This window comes from Parus major, chromosome 12 (genome assembly GCF_001522545.3).
Source record: "Parus major isolate Abel chromosome 12, Parus_major1.1, whole genome shotgun sequence".
NCBI classification, from domain to species: domain Eukaryota; kingdom Metazoa; phylum Chordata; class Aves; order Passeriformes; family Paridae; genus Parus; species Parus major.
In genome coordinates this window covers 11,906,465-11,930,464 of record NC_031781.1, presented here as the reverse complement: position 1 = coordinate 11,930,464, position 24,000 = coordinate 11,906,465, and the positions used below count along the sequence as shown (strand labels likewise).

The 24,000-nt window shown below is 35.3% G+C and overlaps 1 protein-coding gene across 1 annotated transcript in view; it reads left to right on the top strand.

The window, feature by feature from the left end:
• The window catches only part of CFAP20DC (CFAP20 domain containing), a 50,429-nt gene that overhangs the window by 11,867 nt on the left and 14,562 nt on the right, over positions 1-24,000 (top strand). Inside the window, exons 5-10 of the mRNA XM_033517542.1 lie at positions 701-875; positions 1,406-1,552; positions 6,692-7,023; positions 8,766-9,179; positions 14,489-14,692; positions 20,297-20,358. Coding sequence (XP_033373433.1) covers positions 701-875; positions 1,406-1,552; positions 6,692-7,023; positions 8,766-9,179; positions 14,489-14,692; positions 20,297-20,358 — 1,334 coding nt within the window. The remainder of the gene's footprint in view (positions 1-700; positions 876-1,405; positions 1,553-6,691; positions 7,024-8,765; positions 9,180-14,488; positions 14,693-20,296; positions 20,359-24,000) is intronic.

The window sequence follows — 24,000 nt, the reverse complement described above, 5'->3', positions numbered from 1 at the left end:
GTTCTAGACTGCTGAAATTTCTCTGTGTTTGTGCACGTGTGTGTGTTTTTGTGTGTGCACGTGCATGTGTGTGTGTGCAAACATTTTTCCTTATGACAAGAGCTATAATGCAGAGCAGAAATTACATTTCAGGATGCTCTGATAGTCAGCCTTATATGTAAACTTTACATGTCAGCCTTACAGCTCATGTGATGCTGTCATTTACAATGCCAGGGAAAACACCTGAACCCACTCTGCCAGCAACAAATATGGAGGAATTTGGAATCTGATCAGGAATACAGTTTTCAGTTTAACACCAAGAATAAGGGATCCAGACAACTGTTATGTAGGAAGTCACTTGAAAGTCAAGATGTAAAATTATATTCCTTTCTCTGAAGATGAAAAGACTCCTGAGGTCTAGAATAACTACAAGTTTTAGTCTTTTTATTCTGATAAGGAATTCTAATTTTTTTCCCTTTTCTTTGCATTGTTCCATTCACTTAATGAAAAGAAAACCTTCTGCCTGCTCCTTGACTGTAAGGACTGAAGATACCACACTGAATAGAGTCTACCATGAAGTTTTCTGAGAAGATAGTGTTTAAAAAAATATTTGGGAATATATATTTGAAAAATAAGTGTAATTCATAATGTGTGATTTACCTTTGAGTATTTTGAAAGCTGTTATATTTTTGTCTTTCATCAAGAAATAATGTCTTTCAAGGTAACAAAGACATTGGGTAGCAAAACATCATGCCAGCTTCAAAATTCAGGAATGCCAACTGAATCCATACCAGATACTGAGAAACTGGAGCTACCACTCCGGCCGTGCAGTGATACTTTAGATCAAGGAGGCAAAAGAAATACTCTCCAAACAACTGAAAATGAATACCAAAATGGTAAGAGTGTAAAACAAAGAATATGTAGACTTCTCAAACTGACAAATTTTTGCATGATTGTGCCTTTGAATCTAGGACTTAATTCTTTGTTTTTCTAATCCTTTATCTACTTAATTAATTACTGAAGACATATTCATTAAATCATGACTTATTCTCCCGTATGAGGGTGAATAAACGCTCATTCTCTCTGCAGCTATTTGTATTGTGAGTGATTGAGCCAGGGATCATCGCCTGCTGGCAGTAACCACAATTTATACACATGCTCCTCTTTTCTCATGCTGTGAAAATAACTGAGCTGCTGCAGTAGTTCTTGATTGTTTTACAGACTTTTGCAAGCCTGTTTTTTATAATTACTATGGTTTTCCCTTTTTCCATATCTAGTGTTAAATTTTTCCTTCCTTGTGGCTGCCCTTTTCCTGCTGCCCTGCAAGATCCCCATGCTGTTTAGAAGAGGTTTGCATCCCAGTAAAATGCCCCATATTCACACAATATGAGTCTTCATGGCATTTCCTTTCTGCATTGCATTTCAGACCCTGAAATTCAGACTCAGAAAATATCTGTGAGTGAAGAAGCAGATTTTCAGCTCACCGCACCACAAATACCATCACCAGACAAAAACATTCATAGAATATTATCTCTAAAAGATGAAGCCAAACCTACATGGAAGATAACCAGTGGTACAGTACTCATCTTATTATTTTACATTTCAGTTCTATATGGTGTAAAGGACTATCTTTTGTAAATTTCAAAGGACCAAAAAGCAATTCACATAAAAAAATAAATGTTTGTGTTGTGGGGGATTATGGAAATCAAGCACCCTGCAACAGAATTGCTTTTGAGCATTGATAAAGATTTGCAGGATTAAGCAGAGTACCAGAGCAGTGAATGAATATCAAAATAAAAATTCCTTGCTCTCATGATTAAAGGAAAAGTACTAAAAATAATTTATTCTTTAAATCCCTAATAAATTTAACACTGAAGACTCCAAAAATGAAATGTACAAGAAATTTTACTTGTCTTAGATAAGAGTTTAGAATATTAACTACAGTATCTGTGTAATATTGGGAAGGGAGGGGTGAAAGGAGGGAGAAAGGGTTATTTTGTTTATAGAGTTCACTGGTGATTTATTTATTTTCTTATTCACAGGAAGACAGCTCAGTTTATGTATTGTGTTTTTTCCCTTTCTGACCTGTCTGCCAAAAAGTGTGGATTTTTTTTATCATACAGCATCCATCACCTTCCTTTCCATGGGTCTGGGAATTGCATTATTGTGGCACAAGTATCCCTTGTCTCTATGAAAAAGTAGTGTTACTTTTTATTAGAAGGCATAGGCACCAATTTGAAAAGTGCTCAAATGTTCAAAATTGTTCAAGATTTTCCTTCATATTATGAGTGATTTCCATTGTGTTTATACTTTGGGGATATTTAGAAGTGATTATATACTCTGGCAGTTTCAGTAATCCATAATTGCTATTATGGGTTCCATAATTTGACTGAAGATCAAAGAGATGCAAGATATTCAGGCAAATAGAGAATTCTTGCAGAGAATTTTTTAAGTCTTTTTCTATTTATCTGAATTTTGAGAACTCTATGGCAGGAATCACTGTCAACTTTTTTTTCATCAAGAACACCAGGACCTCTATCTAGTGCCAGAATTTTTAGAAAATTAATCAATACTTGTTATTTTATGAAAATATAGGTGATATGAAAAGACAGCCTTAGGGCAGTTGACTGGCCTGTCTAAATACCCTCTCATAAATTCAGAGGCAGAGAACTAAGGAAGAAAGATACGTGTAAACTCTTGTTCTTTTGCTGTTTGCTTTTGAAAGAAAGAAAACTGTTTCTTTATAATCTTAATTATGTGTACATGCAGATAAATGCATTATGTAAGTTTGTAAGGAATATTCTACAAACTTTTTTCCCCAGATTTCCATTGCTTGTCGCTGTTGTCACTCTCAGTCTGCAGATTTCAGTTTCTTTTCAATATATGAAGTTACCTAATTTTATGTAGATGACTTAATGATTTTTTTTATCCATTAGTAGTGGATTTATTTTTCCTGAAGAACTTTCTATAAGCAACTTCTTCATCAGGAAAGTCCTCTTCTAGGCTTTGTACTGGACTTCTTCCAAAGTGGGATAAACTTGACCTGAGAGAAGAAATAAAATGAGTGAACATTGTTTATGCCAATCTTATTTACTCAATGCTGAAACTTTTATTATAATGTTATCCTGCAATTAGAAGCTTTAGCATAAGTCTGACTGTGTAGAAGAGGTAATTAGATGTTAAGGTGATCATTCTTGCATTTATGTTGTTTGCTGCAATGTTGTGATTACTTAGTAGTTTGCATATTTTACTCAGAAGGTACTCCAAATTATTCATTACAATTTACATGGAAATAATGAATTAAATTCTTGTATAGTTTTTGTTGGAGAGGTAATGGGATTTTGTTAGGTCCAAAACTCCCTGTATCTTTCAGTTGTGGACTATTGAGAAAGTGCTACACTGACTACAGGTTACAGAAGTTGATGGACTCTGTAGCCAGCATAAAATATCATCTTCAAATCATACACACTTTTCTGTTTTCCCCCTGGGTATTTCATTAAGAATAAGTACTGTGCTGCGCAAATTGATGTTTGGGTTTGACTGATTCCTAACTCAAGTATATTTCAACAACTCTGGAAATTAATGGAGTTCTTTACAGAAATAACTAAAATATATATATACTATAAAGGTGGCTTAGACCAAAAAGGCAGAATATTCAGGTTAATATTACATAGATAGTAATTATTTTAAAGTAGTTCTTTATATTCCTGAACTTCTTTTGGTCAGGGTGAGACTTTATAATGGTGACTAAAGTGTAAGAAGTTTTTGGATGTCTGAGGCAGAGCTAAAAGGCAGGAGTTTAAGGCTCTAATTGCCTCTTGTTCTCCAAACACCTGACAAAAGCTATTACTCTAAGATTTATTTTCCATGTTTTGTTACTTCATTCAAAATTGACTTAAAATCTTAAAAACCAAGTGGTTTATCACATTGTTTCCTTCAGAATTCATTACACAATTTTATCTGTAATGCCCTCCACAAATTAAACAGCAACAACTGCATTGAAAGTTATTCTAGAATGAGAATAGAACAGGTGAGATTGCAGTGTGGGAAGTGGATTGTTACTAAATCAGTAGATAAAAAAAATAAGCCACTCCTCTCTACTCTTTCACAGTTCTATGTGCCTAAGAATTAGTGAATTCTCCTGAAGTGGTTTGTACACTAAGTGTATAATCATACCCTCGAGGGCTCTTTACAGTGGTCTGAGCTTTTAGTGCATATTTGTAAGGCAGCATGAAACGTGTCAAATCTAATTTTATGATGGGGAAATGACCCTCTGAATACTGAAGGAGTATGTTATGTATTTTGGTGTTTGTCAAGACACTAACAGGGAAACCTAATAAAATGTTTCTAGATTAAACAAGAGTGGGTGCCAGACTGGAAAGAAAAACTACAAAAAGTTTCTTAGCTAGGTAACTTCTGAAGATTATTTTTTTTTCTCTGATTGTTTTGAAAAATGCATCAAGTAAAAATTTTAATATCTTTGCCTTAGGAAAAAGGGTAAACAGCATTTTAGACTTAGCAACCAAAATAGCTGGGAAAAAGATTCTTTACATCCAGAAGAACTGTCCAATTGAAGTCTGGGGATAAGTAATATTTTTGTGGCATTTCTTCATAGCACCTTCTGGAGTTGTGAACAAGGCAGCATCTCCAGGGCCAAAGACTTTCAAAACAATCTCAGTCTTGGTGGGCAGATTCCTACAGGATAAATAATTGAATAATTGAAAATACTGATTTACTTTGACAGAGTTTTTAAATCACGTTAGGTCACAGAATCAGTTGGGAAAAAAACAGTTCCTAAGTCTTTGTTCTTGAACATCCAAATACTGTGCTCAGACTCGCTTGAAAAAGAACATGAAAAGGTCCCTCTTCTCATTTCATTTTTATAGGGGAAATGGTGGCTTAATAAAGGTAGCTTATATAGATAGTAAAGTATAACGAAAGCATGAAATCTGTGAAATGTTCATGACTGTATTTTCTCTTATAATTTCAGTTGTTTTATTTGTGTACAACCCTTCACATGTAATTCCAATTGCCTATAAAAAATATGTTATCAAAGGAGTGTGACACAATCTTGAATGATAGTAGCCTGGATAATTCTGCTCCAATATCCTCCTTTGAAGAACCTGGAGTTAGAGATCAGAATTAAAAGTCATTTGGTTTACTCAATGAAGGGTATTTCCTAAAGGTTTTGAAAAGTCTCATTTCTTGATGCTCCTGGAAAAACGAGTCCAAAATTTTTATTAAATAAATGGAATCACTTGCATGTTCAGCTTTCAAGGCTTATAATAATTAAAAGCATACACTACTACATTGTTTTAAATCAGAATGATTTTCTGATTTAACAAAAGTTTACTTGAAAAGCCTTGGGGGTTCTTACTAAGAAAGGTCTTCATGAAGAGATTGAGAAATGGTCTTTTCTGGAACAAGAAGATGCAAGCCATGATCATACAAGATATGTCAGGTCCCGAATTTTCACTGGTTCCTGGATATTAACCAGAGTTTGGTAGATTTATTAGCTGTCTTCAGGAAACTGGAAAAATCACAGCAACCCAGTAAGAAGACCACTGTTTCTCCTGGGATCTCATTCTTCTTTCTTTTGCCTTCATTTATGGTGATTCAGACTTCCTCCCACCTCTCCTTCCCCAAAGCTGCTGAATGTGCCTGAAGTGGTAATTCTAACAAAACTAAAAGTAAAATATCACATAAAGCACAAAATACCACACTGAACTTACTATCTTCTGTGGTGGCAAGCATTTTATTATTGCAATGCTACTTTATTATTATGTTTTTAGTAGTTTTTCATTGAGTTTTTAATATGGTTGATGGTAACTTTGTTTTATGGAGCTGGAAAGTTTCAATATCTAGTGAATAATCCACACCACACTACCTTTAATGAAGATAAGGGAGTATTGCATACTTGAGCAATTCTCCTTTTCTTAGATGCTATTTGAGATTGGTTGTAATCAATCAAATTGACATTTTTTTTCTATACCATCATTCCAAACAGTAAAATATAAGCTAACAATAAGAATATAAAAATGGTCTTTTCATGTGTATCTGGTGCACTCAATCTTTAAATCCATTTCTGTAGTTTATTGTTTGTTTTAAAATTGTCAGATTAGTTGTGGCTATATTCAGGGAAACCTGGTGAAACAGATATCTTTATACATTTTTCATGTCACACTTTTTTATCAGAACAATAGTTTGAAATTGAGATTTAAACCATAAGTTCTGAATGTAAAAGTGTGGAATTTCAGCAATAAAGAAGGAGCAGATTGCAATATTATGAACTTTCCACCAATGTGTGATTATTTTTTAAATGTCAGATGCAAAAAATGCCTAAAGAAAAAGATCAATGGCCATATTAAATAAAATCATGCTTTCCTAGAATAAAATTCAGTTGTGGGTTTCAAATCTTGATGGCTAAACAGTTTCAGGTTTGAAAATGGCAGGCTTGCATGTCCTGTACCAAAGCCTGTATTTTTTTTTGAGCTGTTTAAATTTTTTTTTATTTCCTTGGCTGCACTTTGAAAGCAACATGATCTTTTTCATTATGTCCTCATCAATCTTAGCACTCATCACTCTTTGCCTTTGATAGGCAAAATATTTCTGTATTAGAAAAACTTACTTTGCTGTACAACTTTCTGAGATAAAGAGAATGATCAGAGTAGCTCACAATTTACATATTTAGCATTGAAATTGTATGTTTCAGATAAATGGGTCTTTCCAGAGAGGTTTACTGAGAGTATCCAGTTGGATAGGGAGGAGCACTTTGGAGCTACTGGAAGTTCAGCCTGCTCTAATTTACCCTCAGCCCAGAATGCCTCTGTTGAACAACACAGCAGGGAAACAGCTGATCATCACAGGAGTAAAAAAGAGGTTTTCACATTTTCATCAAAACCTCGATCAGCTCCTTACGGAAAGTCTCCAAATATATCACCAGAAAGTTATGTTTTCCCTTTGAAATTGGAGCCAGACAGTAAAGGAGAATATGAGAATACTGAAACTGAAAACAGCTTTGAAGGAACTGACAGCAGTGAGGAGGTAGGCCACTTTGTACATGTGACTTTTGATAGAGCAGTCCTCATCCTCATAAAACTCCTAGGATGAGATTCTCTCTTCAAGCCAGACAGAGAGGATAAATCATCTTTTCCCCATATACCAACGTGTAAATTTTGTCTCTGTCAGGGGTTTGTGTCTAACAGGATGCAGGACTCAATGCAGGTGTACCCTGTGTAACAAGCTGACAAAAGAAACCTAACTCTGTCAGCCCCTATGCTAACAGAGAGATGCCAGAACTGTGCATCATTACTACAAAAAGGGTTAGGAAAGCCTGCATCATAGATTTGAGTGAGATCCAAGTCCTTTATGGTTGCTCAAGACTTCAGTAATAAGACTTCATTGTATCTTTTAAAACTGCAAATGGAACTGGTTTTGCTCATTGGCATTGTTGAAAGTGAATTACAAAATCCCAGGTTTTGAATGTCACTTGATTATTGGCATATCTGCTGCATATCTTGTCTGAGCATCACCAGCTTTAATTCTTTTGCAATGCAGAAATCTTCCAGCAATGAAATTAATGAAAGAAAACAAACAATATTTTAGTATATCTATCTAATATCATCTGTTACTATATAGAAATTTGTTGAATTGTCAATGTATGTGATAATTTCATAGTGTCATTACAGTAACTGCTAAAGTTCCTACCTTTATGAGCATTCCAGTGTATTTCACTTTCAGCTATAAAATCTATTTCTTAGCATCTGAAGCTGATGCTCACAACAGAGAAATACAATGTAACTGAGTTGTATAATAGCAAGATGGACTGAATTTAACTGTTTTACAAAATAACTGAGGGAATAAACTATAAATTTCGCAAATGTGTACCATTAATAAAACTCAGGGATTATCTTTTTAAATGTATGTTGCATGCTGTGCAATCCTGGACTCACTGAAGTCAGTAACAATCTTGGATCACATTCATGTGCAGCAGGATTGCACCTCAGCTGTGAGAGGTGATACTGCCTCACATCCTGTGTAGGAACATATGCCAGAGGAGCAGCATCACAAGATGAAGATGAGGCTGCTCTCTCCTTTCTTTCTTGAGAATAAGAACATTGAGACAAACACTAGATGCACTCCTGCATTATTTCTTTCTATCAGTTCAGTCCTGCTGATTGTTGTTGAGATAGGGTATGAGTGAACATTATACACTTGATTCATGGGATATTTTTCAGAGACATTGTTAGAAACATGGATATAAGCTTAATAAACTAACCTCTGAAATTCTTAAATTGTATTCAAATGGCAATGAATATGATATCCAGTACCATATGATTACCAGAGCAGTACAAAGTGATCTCAGCAGGAGTTATTTCTTCTACATTTAAGTTGAAGATGCAATGTGAAAATATTGAGTATTAATAATTCAATGGAAAGACATCATTGTCATGGACTCATTGCTCAGTTTTTGTTTACAGTGTAATAAATTCTATTGAAATTATGATTGTCAGGTAAGAGACAAACCTATACTGGTTTCGGAGGTTACCAGCGTTCAAAATCTGGCCTGACTTTTTGAAAAGAGTAATCAGCTTCAGATGTAAGAATATGTTTATGGTATAGTCAATGTATTTGCCAGGAAAAGCAGCTGTTTTTCAGAATCCTTGTAAATTTAGAAACAGGAAGAAGAGATTAAAGAGAGGTTTTGATGTGTTAAGGTTATGTAAAACTGAATTGTGTAATGATGAGAGGGAACCAACCACTCTTGCATTGTTTCCTAAATTTAGGATGACAACAGTGAACTCATCCAGGGTACTGAGAACATTGAGAACATCCACAGTAGACAAGGAACATCTGATTCAGCAGTTTTAAAAGACATCCCATTAAATAAGATGTCACAGAGAAATGAATACTGGAAGAATAAGGAACACGGCAAATATAACTTCAAAGAGGACATCTTATCAAAACCACAGAGTTCCACTATGGGAAAAACAGAATCTATCAGCTTTCAGAGAAGTTTAAAGCCTATCCTTTCTCTTTCTCCAATTCAAAGTAGATCCAAATCCTTTAGAGTAATTAGAAATTTATCTGAAGAAACTGAAAGATATGAAGGAGTTTCAGATCAATTAGAAAGATCTGTCAGTAAAACATCTCTCAAGAAAGTCTCTAAAGGAAATTCATGTCTGACAGCACAGACTTGTGTAAGTGATTTTTACTTTGAAATGAAATTACTAGATTGTATAGAGAAGCTATATTAGATATACCCATTTGCATGAAGTGATTAATAGTACATCTTTCATTCAGATATATTCTGGCTTCATCATAACAGCATTTACTGTGCTCAGTCTGTTGAAAGTTGATTTTGCAGGGGTTTGTGGCACACAAAATAATACTCCAAATATAACAGAAATCACAAAGGTTTGTAGATAAAAGGATGTGTCATTGAGCAACTCACATTTTGGAAATACATGAGTTAGAAAATAGTTTGGGACTGAAAGATTGCTGAGGAAAATTGGCAGATTTTAAATTGCTGTATTACCGAATGACCACAGAAGGAGTGTTAATTTGGGTGCTTCATGGTCTCTCTGTGTCAGCCCTGAGCAATGATAAATTATGTGATGGAGAGCCAGCAGTGAGGCAGCTTCTGTCCAGGTGAATTTCAAACTTAAACTGCTATTTGTGGGAAAAAATATGTATCTTAATTTTTTAATGCATTTTCTCATTCCTGGTGCTTTCCTATTCGGTTCATTATAAAAAACAATGAATTTTTTTTTAATTCATTTTCTTACCTGTGCCACTTCCTACTTCATGGCTATGTATCATATTCCCCTGCAGGCGTCTCTTTTATAGGTCTAGGAGTTCTATGGTCCCAGAATTGCTGTTCTGTAAATTTTTTTGGATCATTTTACCCAGGGATGTTGAATAGAACTACTGCATGATCATTATTGTAAGCATGGGGTTTGTTTTCTAGAATCTTGGATATATCTTGAATTTCTTATCGTATCGCTGGACCCAGGTATTGCTCACCTCTAGGAACCAAAAGAATAGACCCCTCTTTTTGAGGGGCTCTATGAAGTAGTTATGCATTGTTTCTAAACATTTTCCTGCTTTAATGTCTTGGAATATGATCTGTACCTCATTTACATGAAGGAAATGGACATGTATAATTTTTGTGTCCCTGTAGTTTGTCTCATCTGCTGTAGGAAGGGGAGTGTGCTATGATTCTGCTGAGGGAATTTTGGTCTGTAGCATTTTTGTGACCTGTTGATACAGTTCATTTTAGTTACCTGATTTGACAGCCTCTGTGAAAAGGGAAGCAGGAGTGATGACTTCCATGGGACATGGTTGCTGCTGCTGGGGCAGGGCCATCCCACTGAAAGGTTCTACCTGCCTGCCTGGGGCTGCGGGGTCTGCTGAGGATGGGCAGCCCTGCAGTAAACTCTGGGTTTGGAAGTCCAGGCACAGAGCTGGGAGGATCAATCTGAACTCCAGATTAAAGAATTGTGTCTAGGAAAGCATGTGTTCAGCTTTAATGTGTGGCCTTGATGGAGAAATACTCATCCTGCCCTGCCAGGGATGCTTCAGTGCTTTTTGTGAAATGGGTCATTTAGTACTGGGGCAGTGGCTGGGTTTTACGTCTCTCAGTGCTGTGAGGTTGTCTCTCAGACTGGGGGTTCTGGAAATCTCTTCCTGTGTCCTGTAAGTAGTTGATTGGATTGGTGAAGGCCCTGTGATTTTCCTGATGAAACAGAACATCTGTTTCCGTGAAAGTTGTGGAGACTGGTTTCCTTTGGGAAGGAAGTGGATGGGGGAAAGCAGGGGGAATGAAACACAATAGTGCAAGAGAAAATCAGAAGTAGTGCTGAGACTTTATTATCATGAGAAATATCAGTGGCTGGTGATCTGAAAGACTATGAAAAGCAAAAAAATTAAAAAGCAAAGGAAAATCCTATTTATAGCAGCATATGTTCTATCTATTTATGATCTGGAAAAGACATTAGAATTGCCACTAGTGATGTAGAAAATGTGGAAGAAAGCAATGCATGGGTTCATTTCTATTTGGAAAGAAGATAATGTTTCTGTAATTTTCAGTGATAGGAAAAGCCCCAGTTGATACCAATAAACTGATTCTCTTTTTCTTAGGAAGATAATTAGACTGTTTCTAAGGACACAGTCTTAAACTGCACCGAGGAAAATACACGTTAGACATCAGGAAAATGTTTTTTACAGAAAGGGTGATAAAGTACTGGAATGGTCTGCCCAGGGAGGTGGTGGAGTCACCATCCCTGGATGTGTTTAAAAAAACATTGGATACCATGGTTTAGTTGAGGTGTTAGGGCATGGGTTGGACTCAATGATCTTGAAGGTCTCTTCCAACCTAGTGATTCTGGGATTCTGGGATTATGTGATTAAATGTATTCTTTTTTTCCTGATACTTTCAGGTTTTAGAAAATTGTTTCACTTACAATTCAAATATGTTTATTACTTTTCATAACTGTAACCTATTTGTCCATAATAATTATACATGTATTACTTTCTTGAAAGTATCATCAGTTTAATGCAGCCATCAACTTTGTCCTTTAGAGCACAGCTAAATGTAGATTCTCAAGGTGGATTGCAATAGTTAATTACTAATTTAGACAATAAGGTTATTACCATACTGCACTTGTAGCTGTAAATGTATTGCACGTGTCATTTGTTGTTTGTAAGTATTTTTTTTCAAGAACAAATCCTATTATTAATGTATAGAAATTCATTAGCTACAGACTTTGTTTTATTGCTACAAAATATAAGATTAAAGTATCTGGCAGATCTAGGTCTTATGCTTGATTTGATCAAGTCTTAAAACTTTATGGAAGCCCTTCCTTGAAGTTTTTTGACACTTCTTTTTGTGCTCATACAGAGGACTAGTAGAGGGAAAAAAAGTGCTTAACCAAGTCTTCTGCAATTGATTTGCCTGCTGCTTAATATGCTTTAAGGACCTGGTTTCTTGCAATGTTTTATTCATGTTTTAATAGAGTTCTCTATTATTAAGTTCAAATATTTTTAATTAAGAAAGAAGTATAGCCCTCTGGGTAATATTGCAAGCATGTAGATAGCTGGTAATTAAAGTTTTCCACACGTATAACTACATTCAAACAATTCTGAATAAATCATTTGAACCTAGAAGAATGCAAATGTCATTATATATGAAAAAAAAAATCCTTTAAACAACAGGTTTTATCAATCTAGCAAAAGTTTTAAGTGCTTAATAAAAATACTTTATTGTAAGGGAAGGATATGCAAATAGACAAGATAAGCTTTTAATTACTAAATGAAATATTAATTTTAGGCAAATTTAAGAGTATTGAAAAATTACTTCTTACATCAAAAGATTGTCCTAAATTACAAAGTTAACTTAATTTCAAATTCAGTTTTCAAATTCTCTCTCTTTGAAAACCAGCGAAGACAATATAAAATTTTTGAAAAGTCTTTTTGGTAGTAGTCATCTGAACTTGAAGAATTCCAAACTATTTCTCCTTCGTTAGTTTATTGTAGGGGAGCTTTAACACAGAAAATAGTCATAGCATCTCTTCTTCCTGACTGTGGTATTTTCAGAGTGAGACATTTACAGGAAAAGAAAACAGAATGACAATTTGAAATAAGCTGGGGAGGGGGTGGGGGAACAGCAGATGTTTAGAATCATGTTGTAATAATTCCAAAAATCTATGTATCTTTCTTCATAGATGTAAAGGAAAAGACAAGCAAGTTTGGGCAAATTTTTATGCTTTTATTAAAAAGAGAAAGACAAAAAAGTTCTTTCAGTAGTTAGCACTTTTATTCTGCAGAGCACCAGTTCATTCTGTCAGTTTAATGACTGCATACAAATTATATGAAGGAAGAAAGATAAGCCAAAGCTTCTCCTATAATATTCAAATAACTGCAGAAGGTTTATATATAGGAAAATTAACAGGAAATCAGCATGATCAGTTCTTACTGATCAATAAAAGTTACAGCAGCTGCAGATCTGGTCGAATACTGATGCATCAGACTCCCCAAGCATAACAAAGAGAGTTTTGGGTGAGGTGAACAAATGACTAATAGTCACTGAGCTACTAAAAGGCATTCAGAAACGGTCTGAAAACATCTCATATTATTTTAGGATTAAAAATAGTAGTAGTAATCACAGAATTCAGAAATTAATCTTATTAGCCAGGGGTAAAAAAGGAATGGTACCTGTGGAAACTGCTTCTGTCATCTTACGCTTTGTATATTCTGTTGTCTTCTGGTACCCTGTATCTTATATGCATAGGAAGAAAGCAAAGGAGTTATAATTTCATTATGAATTTTGGTAGTAAGGTGACTTCTGTACCCCTCAAAGGCACACTAAAACATTACACACTGCATTTCATAGAGGGAAAAGTCAATGTTCATATCACTTGTACTGCTGACTTGTGATTCTTGAGGTCTTCAGTGACCCAGTGCCTTCTCACAGCAAAAGAGACTGAGAGATCCTCCCTTCTGCCAGGAATATGATACATTCCTGGTCAAAAAGCTCCATTCTCTTCACTAGAATCAAAGCTCTGTCCCTCTTTGGGATACTGTTATATAGTGTCTCAGCCCCCTGGCCCAAATTCCAGTGATCTAAATCCATTCAAGTCCTGGTCACTGCCTGGAATCACTTTTCAAGCAGAAATGTTTTGTATTTAGATTTAGAAGCAAAACTAAATGTCTTAAGTATTAGACTTGTTACTTTGTGAAAGAGCAATATATATGGACCCTTTAAAAACAGGAAGGCTTTCCTTAAAGAAGGAGTTATTTAAACAAAGATAGTGCAAACAGCAGGTTGGGTGACTTTAAACTATCTTATCTTAAGGTTTTGAGAGAGGCTTAAGTACCAGCTGCAAAATGGTTAGTATGAGTTTGTAGCTTTTGGCCTGTGGATCAAGTCTGATATAACAATGTAATTAAGGTTACATTAACAATTCCACCAGTGGATTTGAAGAAAAGCAAAAAGACATCAAAGTTTACTTGAAAATGTATGCACTAGCAGGCTGCCAGAATAACCTTTGAAATTTAGTGTTGATATGGCTTTCCAGAGAAATTTTATGCTGTGCTTGACCAATGTAACCAAATGTTACATTGATGATGTTGATGATACTGTGATAACTGTGGGATTTGCTTTAATTCAAGATTTGCATTTAATAGCTATGGATTTTTGAACTTCTTAAAGCCTGCCTTTATCTTCTGTTTTTAATTGCAGTGGAACAGCAACTTCACTAAACACCATGGATCAAGACTGCCATTCATTACAGTGCTTGTGGTGTTCTTCCTTTCTGTAATTGTGTGTAAATATGCTTCATAACTGAAATCTCTTAACTAATTTTTTCTAGTAAACATTTTGTTTCTCTTTCACTATTGAAGCTTCTTGAAGATTCTGAGAAATTCTCCAAGGTCTCTCTCTGTTTCATTCATCTGTTCTGTTCCATGATCCTGTCTATATTGTTGAGTTTTCTATTTGATTTCACAGGAGTATGACAGGAAAAAGTACCAGTCAAATAGACTGAGTTCATCTGAACTACAGATGCTGGCCAGCATGAAGAACCAACAAAAAGAATTATGGGATGCTGGAATCTCCCATGGGCTGAACGCCTCAAAGAGCAATTGCTGCAATGTCAACATAAGTATAAGCAGTGATGATGATACAGCAACCTGGAACTCTTGTTTCCCTTCAGTAAGTATAAACCCACAGTATTTTCTCAGGGGTCTTGAATACTAAATTTTCTTTGAGTAGAATTGAAATTTAAGGTATCATTACCAAAGGCTCTTAGAATTTATCAAGTAAAACATTTAACCAAGACACATGTATTTCCAGCACGTTCTCTAGTACCACCATGGATAAAGAGCAAATCTATTATATATATTCCTTCCTAGAATCCTGAATAATAGTGTAGGCTGTACAGTTCATCACAATAGTGGCTGACAACCTGCAGGTGTGTGATATAGTACTTAAGAATAGTTCCAAAATGAATGAAACCCAGATATACCAGTCAGCAGCTGCATTATAGTGTGAGTAATGGAAAATAATTGCTTCTTACAATGATAAAGTCTCATTACTGAAAAGCTAAATGTTTAAAGAACTGAAGCAGGAGAAAGCAGCAAAAAGCTGCAGTAGTTCTGAGCACTTAGTATGTGATCATTATGTATTTTACACCTTGGATCATTATTTGTCCTGGTACAAAGTGGTACAGAATCACACACAGCTGCACTATGTGACAGTACTACTATAAGAAGCAGAGTATTTGTTGCAGTCCACCAAAAAAGTATTGAATGTATGAAAGCACAGAATAACATTTCAGGAACTCTATAAAGGTACTAGCAGGAGTTGCTGTAAAACCAGATAACCTCATACTCCATTTATATATCAGCAATATAGCTGTTATTTTATTACAGTTGAAGCAGTAATAAACAATGAATGTGGCTTAAGTAAAGCACACAGTACAACTTTGAGGCAAATCCAGCGTTAGAAGAGTAAACACAGCTGTGTTGCCCCAATATAAACTATTGCAGAGTTAATGCTCTAAAATGTTAGGTGCAAATTACTTTCAAGGTTCTACAGGGTCCAAGTAGAGGCCTGTAGCAGCAACTTCCCAGAGTTAATGATCAACACAGTGCTGGAACTTTGGAGTACCTGTTAAATGAAGGCTTCAGATGAGGTGTGTTGATAAGTGAGTAATTGTACAAATAAGAACTTGACTTACAGAGTAATATTTTGCAGGATATCAGAGACACATTAGTTGGCATTAACTATTTGATGTACATCTTCATTACACATTTTGTTAATTTAATATTTCCAATGTGTTTTCTCCATGCTCATTAAATAGGCTCAAACATGGTACAAAACTGCAAGACCAGACAAATGGAACTCAAACTCAATTAAATATAGAGAATAGCAGTTTTGTTATTTTTTCAGTAGTTTAATTATATGGAAATTAATAAGAATATTTAGACACATCAGATTTGGTTAATACAAATCATATGACTGAAACAAAATGAACTTTTAAAGGAAAACGTACTGCTATAGTATTCAGTGAAGTACAATGTGACTGCAAAGATTGTTCTGTGATCTTACTGTCTTGGTCAACTTCTGTAGCTAAAATTGTGTTTAGATATAATATGTTAGCAGTAAAAATTGCAATTTAATATAGTTGTAGTTGTTCGTAACAGACCTTCATGGCCATCTTCCTCCACATAATTCAAGCATAAAAGGCCAGATTTTGTCTTGGAGAGAGTTCTTCACATTTCATTCAGCTAACTGAAGAGTTTGGTGTGCCTTACACATTCAGCCTTGCCAGATTTCTCCTCTGCATTCTGCAAAGTGGACATTGAGGGTTTAAGATTAAATGGCAAGAACCTAATTTCAAGGTTATCAAGAGGGATAACTTAGGAAAGAAACCTAATCTTTCTCAGATAAAGACTAACAGCTTAGTCCAACACAAAACCAAAGAAATTCAGCTTTCCAGGTCTTCCATACCCATTTACCTCAGCCTTTATGGAGAACAACACTGTACCAGTACAGTGTCAGTCAGTCCCCAGAATCTCCTGTTTCATTTCTTATTTTCCTTGCTGAGACACCAGCCAGAGCACCAGCTCTTCACAGATATGATGGAAGTTTTTTGGGCCTGGACTTGTGTGTTTGACATTTTACTTGATGTAATTCTGTTCAAACATTTGGAAAAATGTGGAGTGTCTATGTGAGAGTGTTAATTCACTTTGTAGACCTTTGGTATCTAAGAAGGCTGCTAACAACATTTGTTGGTGGAGGTGATTATTTAATCACCCCACTTACTTAATAAGACCTTCCCAGAACCTTCTTTTCTCCATGCTGAATGCCCCAATCCTCTCAGCCTGGCTCCATAGGATAGCTCTTCCACTCCTCTGATAAATTTTGCAGCCTTGTTCTGGACTCACTCCAGCAGGTCCATGTCTTTCCTGTACTGAGGACCCCAGAGCTGGACACAGTGCCCCAGGTGAGGTCTCATGGGGGCAAAGGGGCAGAATTCCCTCCCTGAACCTGCTGCCAATGCCTTGTTTGGATGCAGTCCAGGATTCTACTGGCATTCTGGTCTGGCAGATCATGTCTAGCTCGTCATCCCCCAGTACTCCTTCTCCACAGGGCTGCTCTCAATTTCTTCATCCCTCAGTACTAGTTAACTCAACATTTCTTCAGCTTCCAGTTTTTATAAAGAAGTGTTTCTTACATATGTTTATTCCTTATATATATTTATTATGTAAAAAAAAAAACATGTAGAATAAAAGCAGATTTCTTTTTATTCCCTGATCTTTAGTACCACCATACTTTGAGTTAAGAGAATTTTCAAATGCTCAGTCCTTCCAAAATAAGATGTACAGACTGCAGAAAAGTTTATAGATATAGATCTGTAGCCATCTTCTAGCTGCATAGCTAAATTATTTTAGCAGTGCAGTATATAGAAAATAAATAGAAATAACCTTCATATTGGAATTTGAGAATTTAAGGACAGCTTGAAATTCTTGTCATGATTAAATTTTCATGCCTACATGTGTTTCCAGGTTGTATCTTTCTGATTCTTTAAATTAGTAGTTTCAATTGCTTTCTCTTATGTTTTTCAAAGATAAATAAGGAGTATTTTCTTACAAATTTTTCTTCATTTTATACATTTGTGTCCTTTAGGTGGAATCTATGGCAACAGCACCACCAGAAGGCAGCTTTTTGTGTATCTTTAATTTGGAAATACCTTTGATGTTTTGCAAGGCAGGGCAGGGTATAATCATGTTAGATAGTGAATTTATGTATCAAAGTAATATTCTATATAAAAAACACATTCTAAATGAGATTAATTTTTTTCATCACTTTACCATTTTTAGCAAAAGTCATTGAAAAGTGTCATGTTACTGACTTTAATGAATCTGAGAAGCCCTTGTGAATGTAAAGGCACATAGATCAATCATATTGATGAGCTGCAGTTAGAACAGATGTCCTTAAACAACTACAGAACAGAGATACTAAAATTGTGGGTTTATATCCTATGATAGTTTACCAAGAACTGAATATATGCTGTCAGGAGAAAATGTTGAAATGTAAGTGGTTTAGCTGCTGCTGTAAACTATGACAGCCAAACAGGAATAAAATCACTTCGAATATTATACATTACCCAGCACAGCCACAGTTATAAATATGAAAAACTTCTACTTTAAAATGGGTTTACTTTGAAGGAGAATTGTAAACCCTTGTAAAATGTGTGTGGGACACAGTTTCAGTTCAATAATATGTGTATGTAGAGCTAAATATTTTAAAATATTTTATGTTACCATGTCTTACCTAAATGTTTTCTTAAATCTGAAGACCTATGAAAATCCATGCTGGATTTGCAACACTATGAAAGACACAGTTCTATATATTGCAGAATTTAATGTGAAGTTTACACCCACACATATATACATTATCCAAGAAAATTTGCAAAGCTTACAAAACATTTCTTTTTAAATGCCTTGCTTTATTCTAGAGATCCTGTAAAACTTTCTTGCCCTGTCAGAGAATTGGCCCATACAGCTTCTTGGATAGTTGTTTCCACACTTCAGACACTAATTTAGATACAACACAAACATTCTGGAGAAGGATCATCTATACAAGGATCATACAATATCTGACTGCATATGGTGTCTGTTTCTCAGTCAGAAATACAAAGGAGAAGGAAGAGTCTCCTAAATGCTCACTGTTACATCCTGGAAGCTTGTAGTGGTATAATAGTGATATAATGTTGCATTAGCAGAATCCAAATTATGCCCACCACTAAGACATGTCTTTCAAGTAAGGAGTACTCACAGAGAAGTTTACTTGTTCCACAAGCAATTTCCTAAACATAAATTCAGTCACATAAGTCTTGTCTGAAAAATATTTAAAAGACTACTTCCAGGTTCATATCTAATTTGTGGATGGTCTTCTGGCCTCCTTTGTTAATTTTTCATGAAAAGAAAGCCACTTAACACAAAAATGGTCTGGCAGAACTGAAGTCTGACAGACAAGAGGAGTGTTATTTAAACCCACAATTATGCCAACTGTGAGCTCAGTTTGACAACCCCTGGAGGGATCTGTTCACATCAAGTCAAATTGAAAAACTGAGGCAGAGTATTCTTTACTATGAAATGAGACTAAAAATTATTTAGACAGACATTCTGGTTCATAGACTGACTTATTCACTCTCTGTCTTGTCCTTATCTTCCACTAGCTATCATCTGGGAATTGCACTATCCACCACCAGGCAGTGAGTCATATTTGGTAGTAACTAGGATGTCATTCATCCTGAACATATATTTTACAACATCCCTTTTCATTTTCTGAAACCATAAGGACATACTCATTTGTATATTAATTTTTGTTTTAAAAATTAATTTCATAACACATTTTATCATTTTAAGATTTAATGTACTAAATTGTACAAGTATTCATGTATGCTTACATTTTCACTTTTGCATTTCCTTCAATGATTTGTTTAGAACTGCTTTTGAGGTGTGTGATCATGGCAAGGAGTCTCTTCTGATAGAACTACATATATTCTGGGAGAAAATGTATTTGTGGATTTTAGAATTCTTGAATTTTTACATCAGTTTATGAATATTGATCTTTCTTGCAAATAACTCTTTTTAATGTCATAAACCAAATGTAGTTTGAAACTTTTGGGGCATGTACTTACAATGGGTAGGTAAGATTTGACTGGAAAATTATCATATTTTGTATTAATATTCATAATAGTCCACTGTTAGCTATTCATGAACAGCTTAATCCAGGCTTCAAAGCTGCAATGCCATGGAGAATCATATGTGCTTCAGTAACCTTCATTTGGGACTGCTAAAATTACTGTCATTGCTGCTTCTAACCTGCTCTGCCAGCCCTCTCACACCTCTCCCTTGGTGTTTTCTACTCTTAAAAATGGTTCATTCTGCACGGGTCCTACCAAGAGTTCCTTCCTCATGCTTTGTACACATGTTCAGTCCAGACTCTTCTGTCAGACAAGACTTTACCACCCTCCATCTCTGCAGTTCCCTGACTGTCCCAATGCTCTCACAGGCAGCAGAGAAATAACTGTGTGATCGACTTCTTAATTCATATGTATTTCCACCCAGACAAGAATCATCTTTAAAGTTGCACTTTTGTACAGTTAGGACCAGAATATCCATTTTTAATTTCACAGATAAGAAAAAAGACTGTAAAATTCTATTATCAGAAGCTTCAAATGTATGTGCTCATACCAGATCTCTGACATACTTTTAAACAATCTATTATTTTTGTTTTCCACAGCCCGTCAGTCAGGAGCATCACTATCAGAAAGAAATGAGCCCACTTTCTCATTCCAGCCCACGGTAAGATTCCATTTATAGCCCAGGCAGTAAGGATTCAGTTAGAGTGTTCTGAATATTAAATGTGACACTCTTTGATTTAATCTTCAATCTCTTTTCAATTGCAACCTCCTCTCAGAGGGCTTTATTGCTCGTTTTAGTCATTGTCTACAGTATGTCTGAGCTGTCCGGGAACACAGAACTGAATTCTGCATGTTTTGGATGTACCACTGTGTATTTAAAGTATCTGACACAGGCCTTGCTCCTACATCTGCTTTGATGTGTGATTCAGCAAATCGTCCTCATCTCACATACATACACTCTCATCTATTTCTTTCTCCCTCTTTACTTTGAAGGCTTAGAACTAGAATTCTGTATGCGACTGTAGGTGTCAGGGAATCAATTTGTTCCAAAAGATTTTAATGCTACTTTTTAAGAAAGGGGTTTTTTTTCAATAGATAGCCCAGTTAGGAGAGGGGCTTACAACACTCTGGGATAGAGCAAAGGGATCCTGTCTACAGAATCTTTTATCTGTCAGGTTTTTAGCTTGATCTGTTTTGTTTGGAATCAGCAACAAAATCCCTGTGACTTTAATGTAAGATGAGATGACAAGGGGAGAAGGTGGCTAAGGAAAATTAATCACATTGAAACTATTGGGACAATCAAGATTAATTATCCAGTTTCAGACCTGCTTTGTAACTGTGAAACCTTAACATCACTTTGTCAATTTTTTAACTGCCTGAACAAGAGGTGTACTAATTTTTAAAAGCAGTCCTATTTCACTTTCACTTGGTGTCATTAATGTGGATTTTGCTTGTCCAAGTTTTAACTGGATGATGTATGTGTGTTGCAGGGCAAGGATAGGAGGAAAGGACATTTCAGTTACAATTTCTTTTTATTTTACCAACAGTCTGAAATTTTTTATGAGAGCTCACTGTCAGACAGTTGTGCAGTATGTGTTTCTCTTCACACAGATGTTTTCAGCCATTTGTCTCACTTGCTATCCATATTTTTATTGACTCAAAATCTTCTGATTAAATTTTATGAAGTGAACAGTCTGAAACTTTCTGTGCCAGTTCACCCAGATGCATCAGTTATTGCAAGACACAGCCATATATTTCCAATATATTACTGGAGTTAAAGACTAATCCTGGATTCCTGTTCCCTTTCACATGTAAATCAAAGTAGTTTGTTTAGAAGACCTCTCTGCCTTGGGTGATGGTTGTCTAAAGAACCATCTCCTTACAAGTTGTTGAATGGATCAAGTGGACAGAGATAATTAACTTAAGTCATAGAGTAAAACAGGAGATTCCTTGAGACAGAACTTTGAACTCTTGATTCCAAAATTGGTTTTATAGTTCTGATGTCATTATAATTGCCTATATTTTAGTGCAAGCTACATTGTTTGTCTTCTTTTTGCCCATATATTGGTTAAGTCAGATTTTATTAAGTTATTTTTATGCATGTGCTAAAGCAATTTGGTACTTGGTACATTTTATATACTGAAAAAACAAATAAATACCATTATCTGTAAAAAGAAAGTGTTTGATCATAACAAGTTAATATGATCAACAATGAAAACTTGTATTTCCATGTAATAAAATTTAAAACAAAATAGTATAATTTATTACTTAGTTCTTATGCTATTTTAATCCAGTACACACAGTAGACTTACATTACATTACTAGAAATAATTTTCGAGAAATGCAGGTGGTATTCATAAAATACCTGACTTGCAAGTGCCTCATAAATTCAGTAACCCTTGTGAGCTGCCAGAAAAGCATTATTGGGCTGTAAATACAGAAGATGACAAAATTATGAGGTCAGTTTGCATCATGATATAAAAACTGGAGATGATGTGACTCGAATACCATTATTCACATCATTACCTTTCATTTATAATGGAAAACTGTAATGTTTTTCACAGACAATGTGAAAATAAAATTAATGGTAATTCCATAACTTAGTTCCTTAACTGTTGTTAAAGGCAATTTTAACAAATCCTGTATAAGCAACTAGAAAATATCTAAAACTTTGTAAGCCTACTATAGCTTTGTAGGGAACACATGGAATATTTGAAATACAGCCCCTTTAGGTGTGTGGGTGTAAATGCTATGGTATAAAGTGTTACACCGTGCATTTGCTGAATGAATAAATAGTTTGTTGTAAAGAGAGGTAAAGAACAGGTCTTGAGTAATTTTTTTAAGTGTACTAGTGATATTTTCTGGGAAATTAAAGGGGACCAATGTGGAAGCTATTGTCCAGTAAATGTAGGTTCTGTCCATAATAAGATAAAAGGACAAGCCAGGAAAGAAAGCCTGTGAAGGTAATGGAAATTCCGTCAATAAAAAGACTCAGCTCAACTCATTGTCCATTGGTTCCTCTGGATAAAGGTCATAAGTCTGCCAAGAATATTGCTCCTGCCATACAAATCACCCCACCTGGTGCTGCTCTGCAAGGCAGAGAACCAGTTAATGAAAGGAGACAGCTGAGTGCAGAGGCTACAGAGCCAGGAGCATGAGGTGATGTGCAGTGCTCTGGCCCTGGCCATGCAATTCCCACAACTGATGTGCTGCTGCCAGAACTCGGGAATTGCTTTCTTCTCTGCAAATAGGGAGCTGTAACTATCTGTGTTGCCTCTTCCTCCACTGCAAGGACTATGTTTTGCTATATAACCAGCATCTGCTTAGTAAGATTTTGTCCTCCAAACTATTTGTGCATCATAGAAGGTTCACTAAAGGAAATCCTGGAAGATAGTAAGTGTTCTAGAATTTCAGCCATACTGAACTGTGATATGCAGAATTGCTCTCTGTAAAAGATCTCTTGAATCTAATTCATTAATAGACTTCTATAAATTTCTAAAGATGGTCTCCAGAAAATTTATTTCTGATAAAAGATTCTTTTTCTGCCTTAGGGAAAGATTTCAACTTATTAGGAAACCCCTATCTTTATAAACATTGTCTCACTAGATCCTGTCTTGGCATCCTACTCAACTCTTCCCAAACTACCAAATAAAATTTGTTCCTCTTGTTCAAGCAGCTGTTCCCCAGAAACTGCACTAAAGTAGAGCACAAATATTTCAACATTTAATTGAGTATCCTTTCACAAAAAGTATATTTTACTTAAATAACTTCTTGTCAAATGAGAATGGCAAAAAACAAATTTTGAATTAGGTTTTACCCAGATGTTTCTTTTTCAGTTTCTTCTATCTAAAATTAGCTGATAAGGCCCACAGCCTCTGACAAATGATTAAGAAACACCTCCCTTCATGTGGGCTTGCTATGAGCTGACTGAAGCAGGTTGTCTTGTCATTGTAACCTACATTTGTTACGTCAGGTTGATTGGGATGTCATCATTATTCTTTCTGCTACAATCAAAAAAAACTAAACACAATCAACCCAAAGAAAAGTAAATAATATTTTCATCCCTTTTATGGTAAATGTTATAGATCTGATATTTGTCACCACAAAATGTTTCAATGATATGGAGAGTGGTGTGTTTCAGAAGACAATAACTTTTTTAAGAAATTGTTTTTTTTACCTTAAGGAAAAGAACAGAACCCAAATCCTCAGTTGCTCCTTTACTCAACAATGTGATTTTCTTATTTTTGTAAAGATATGCATGCATAGCACTTCAGGTAATGAATCATGAAATGCATAAACATGT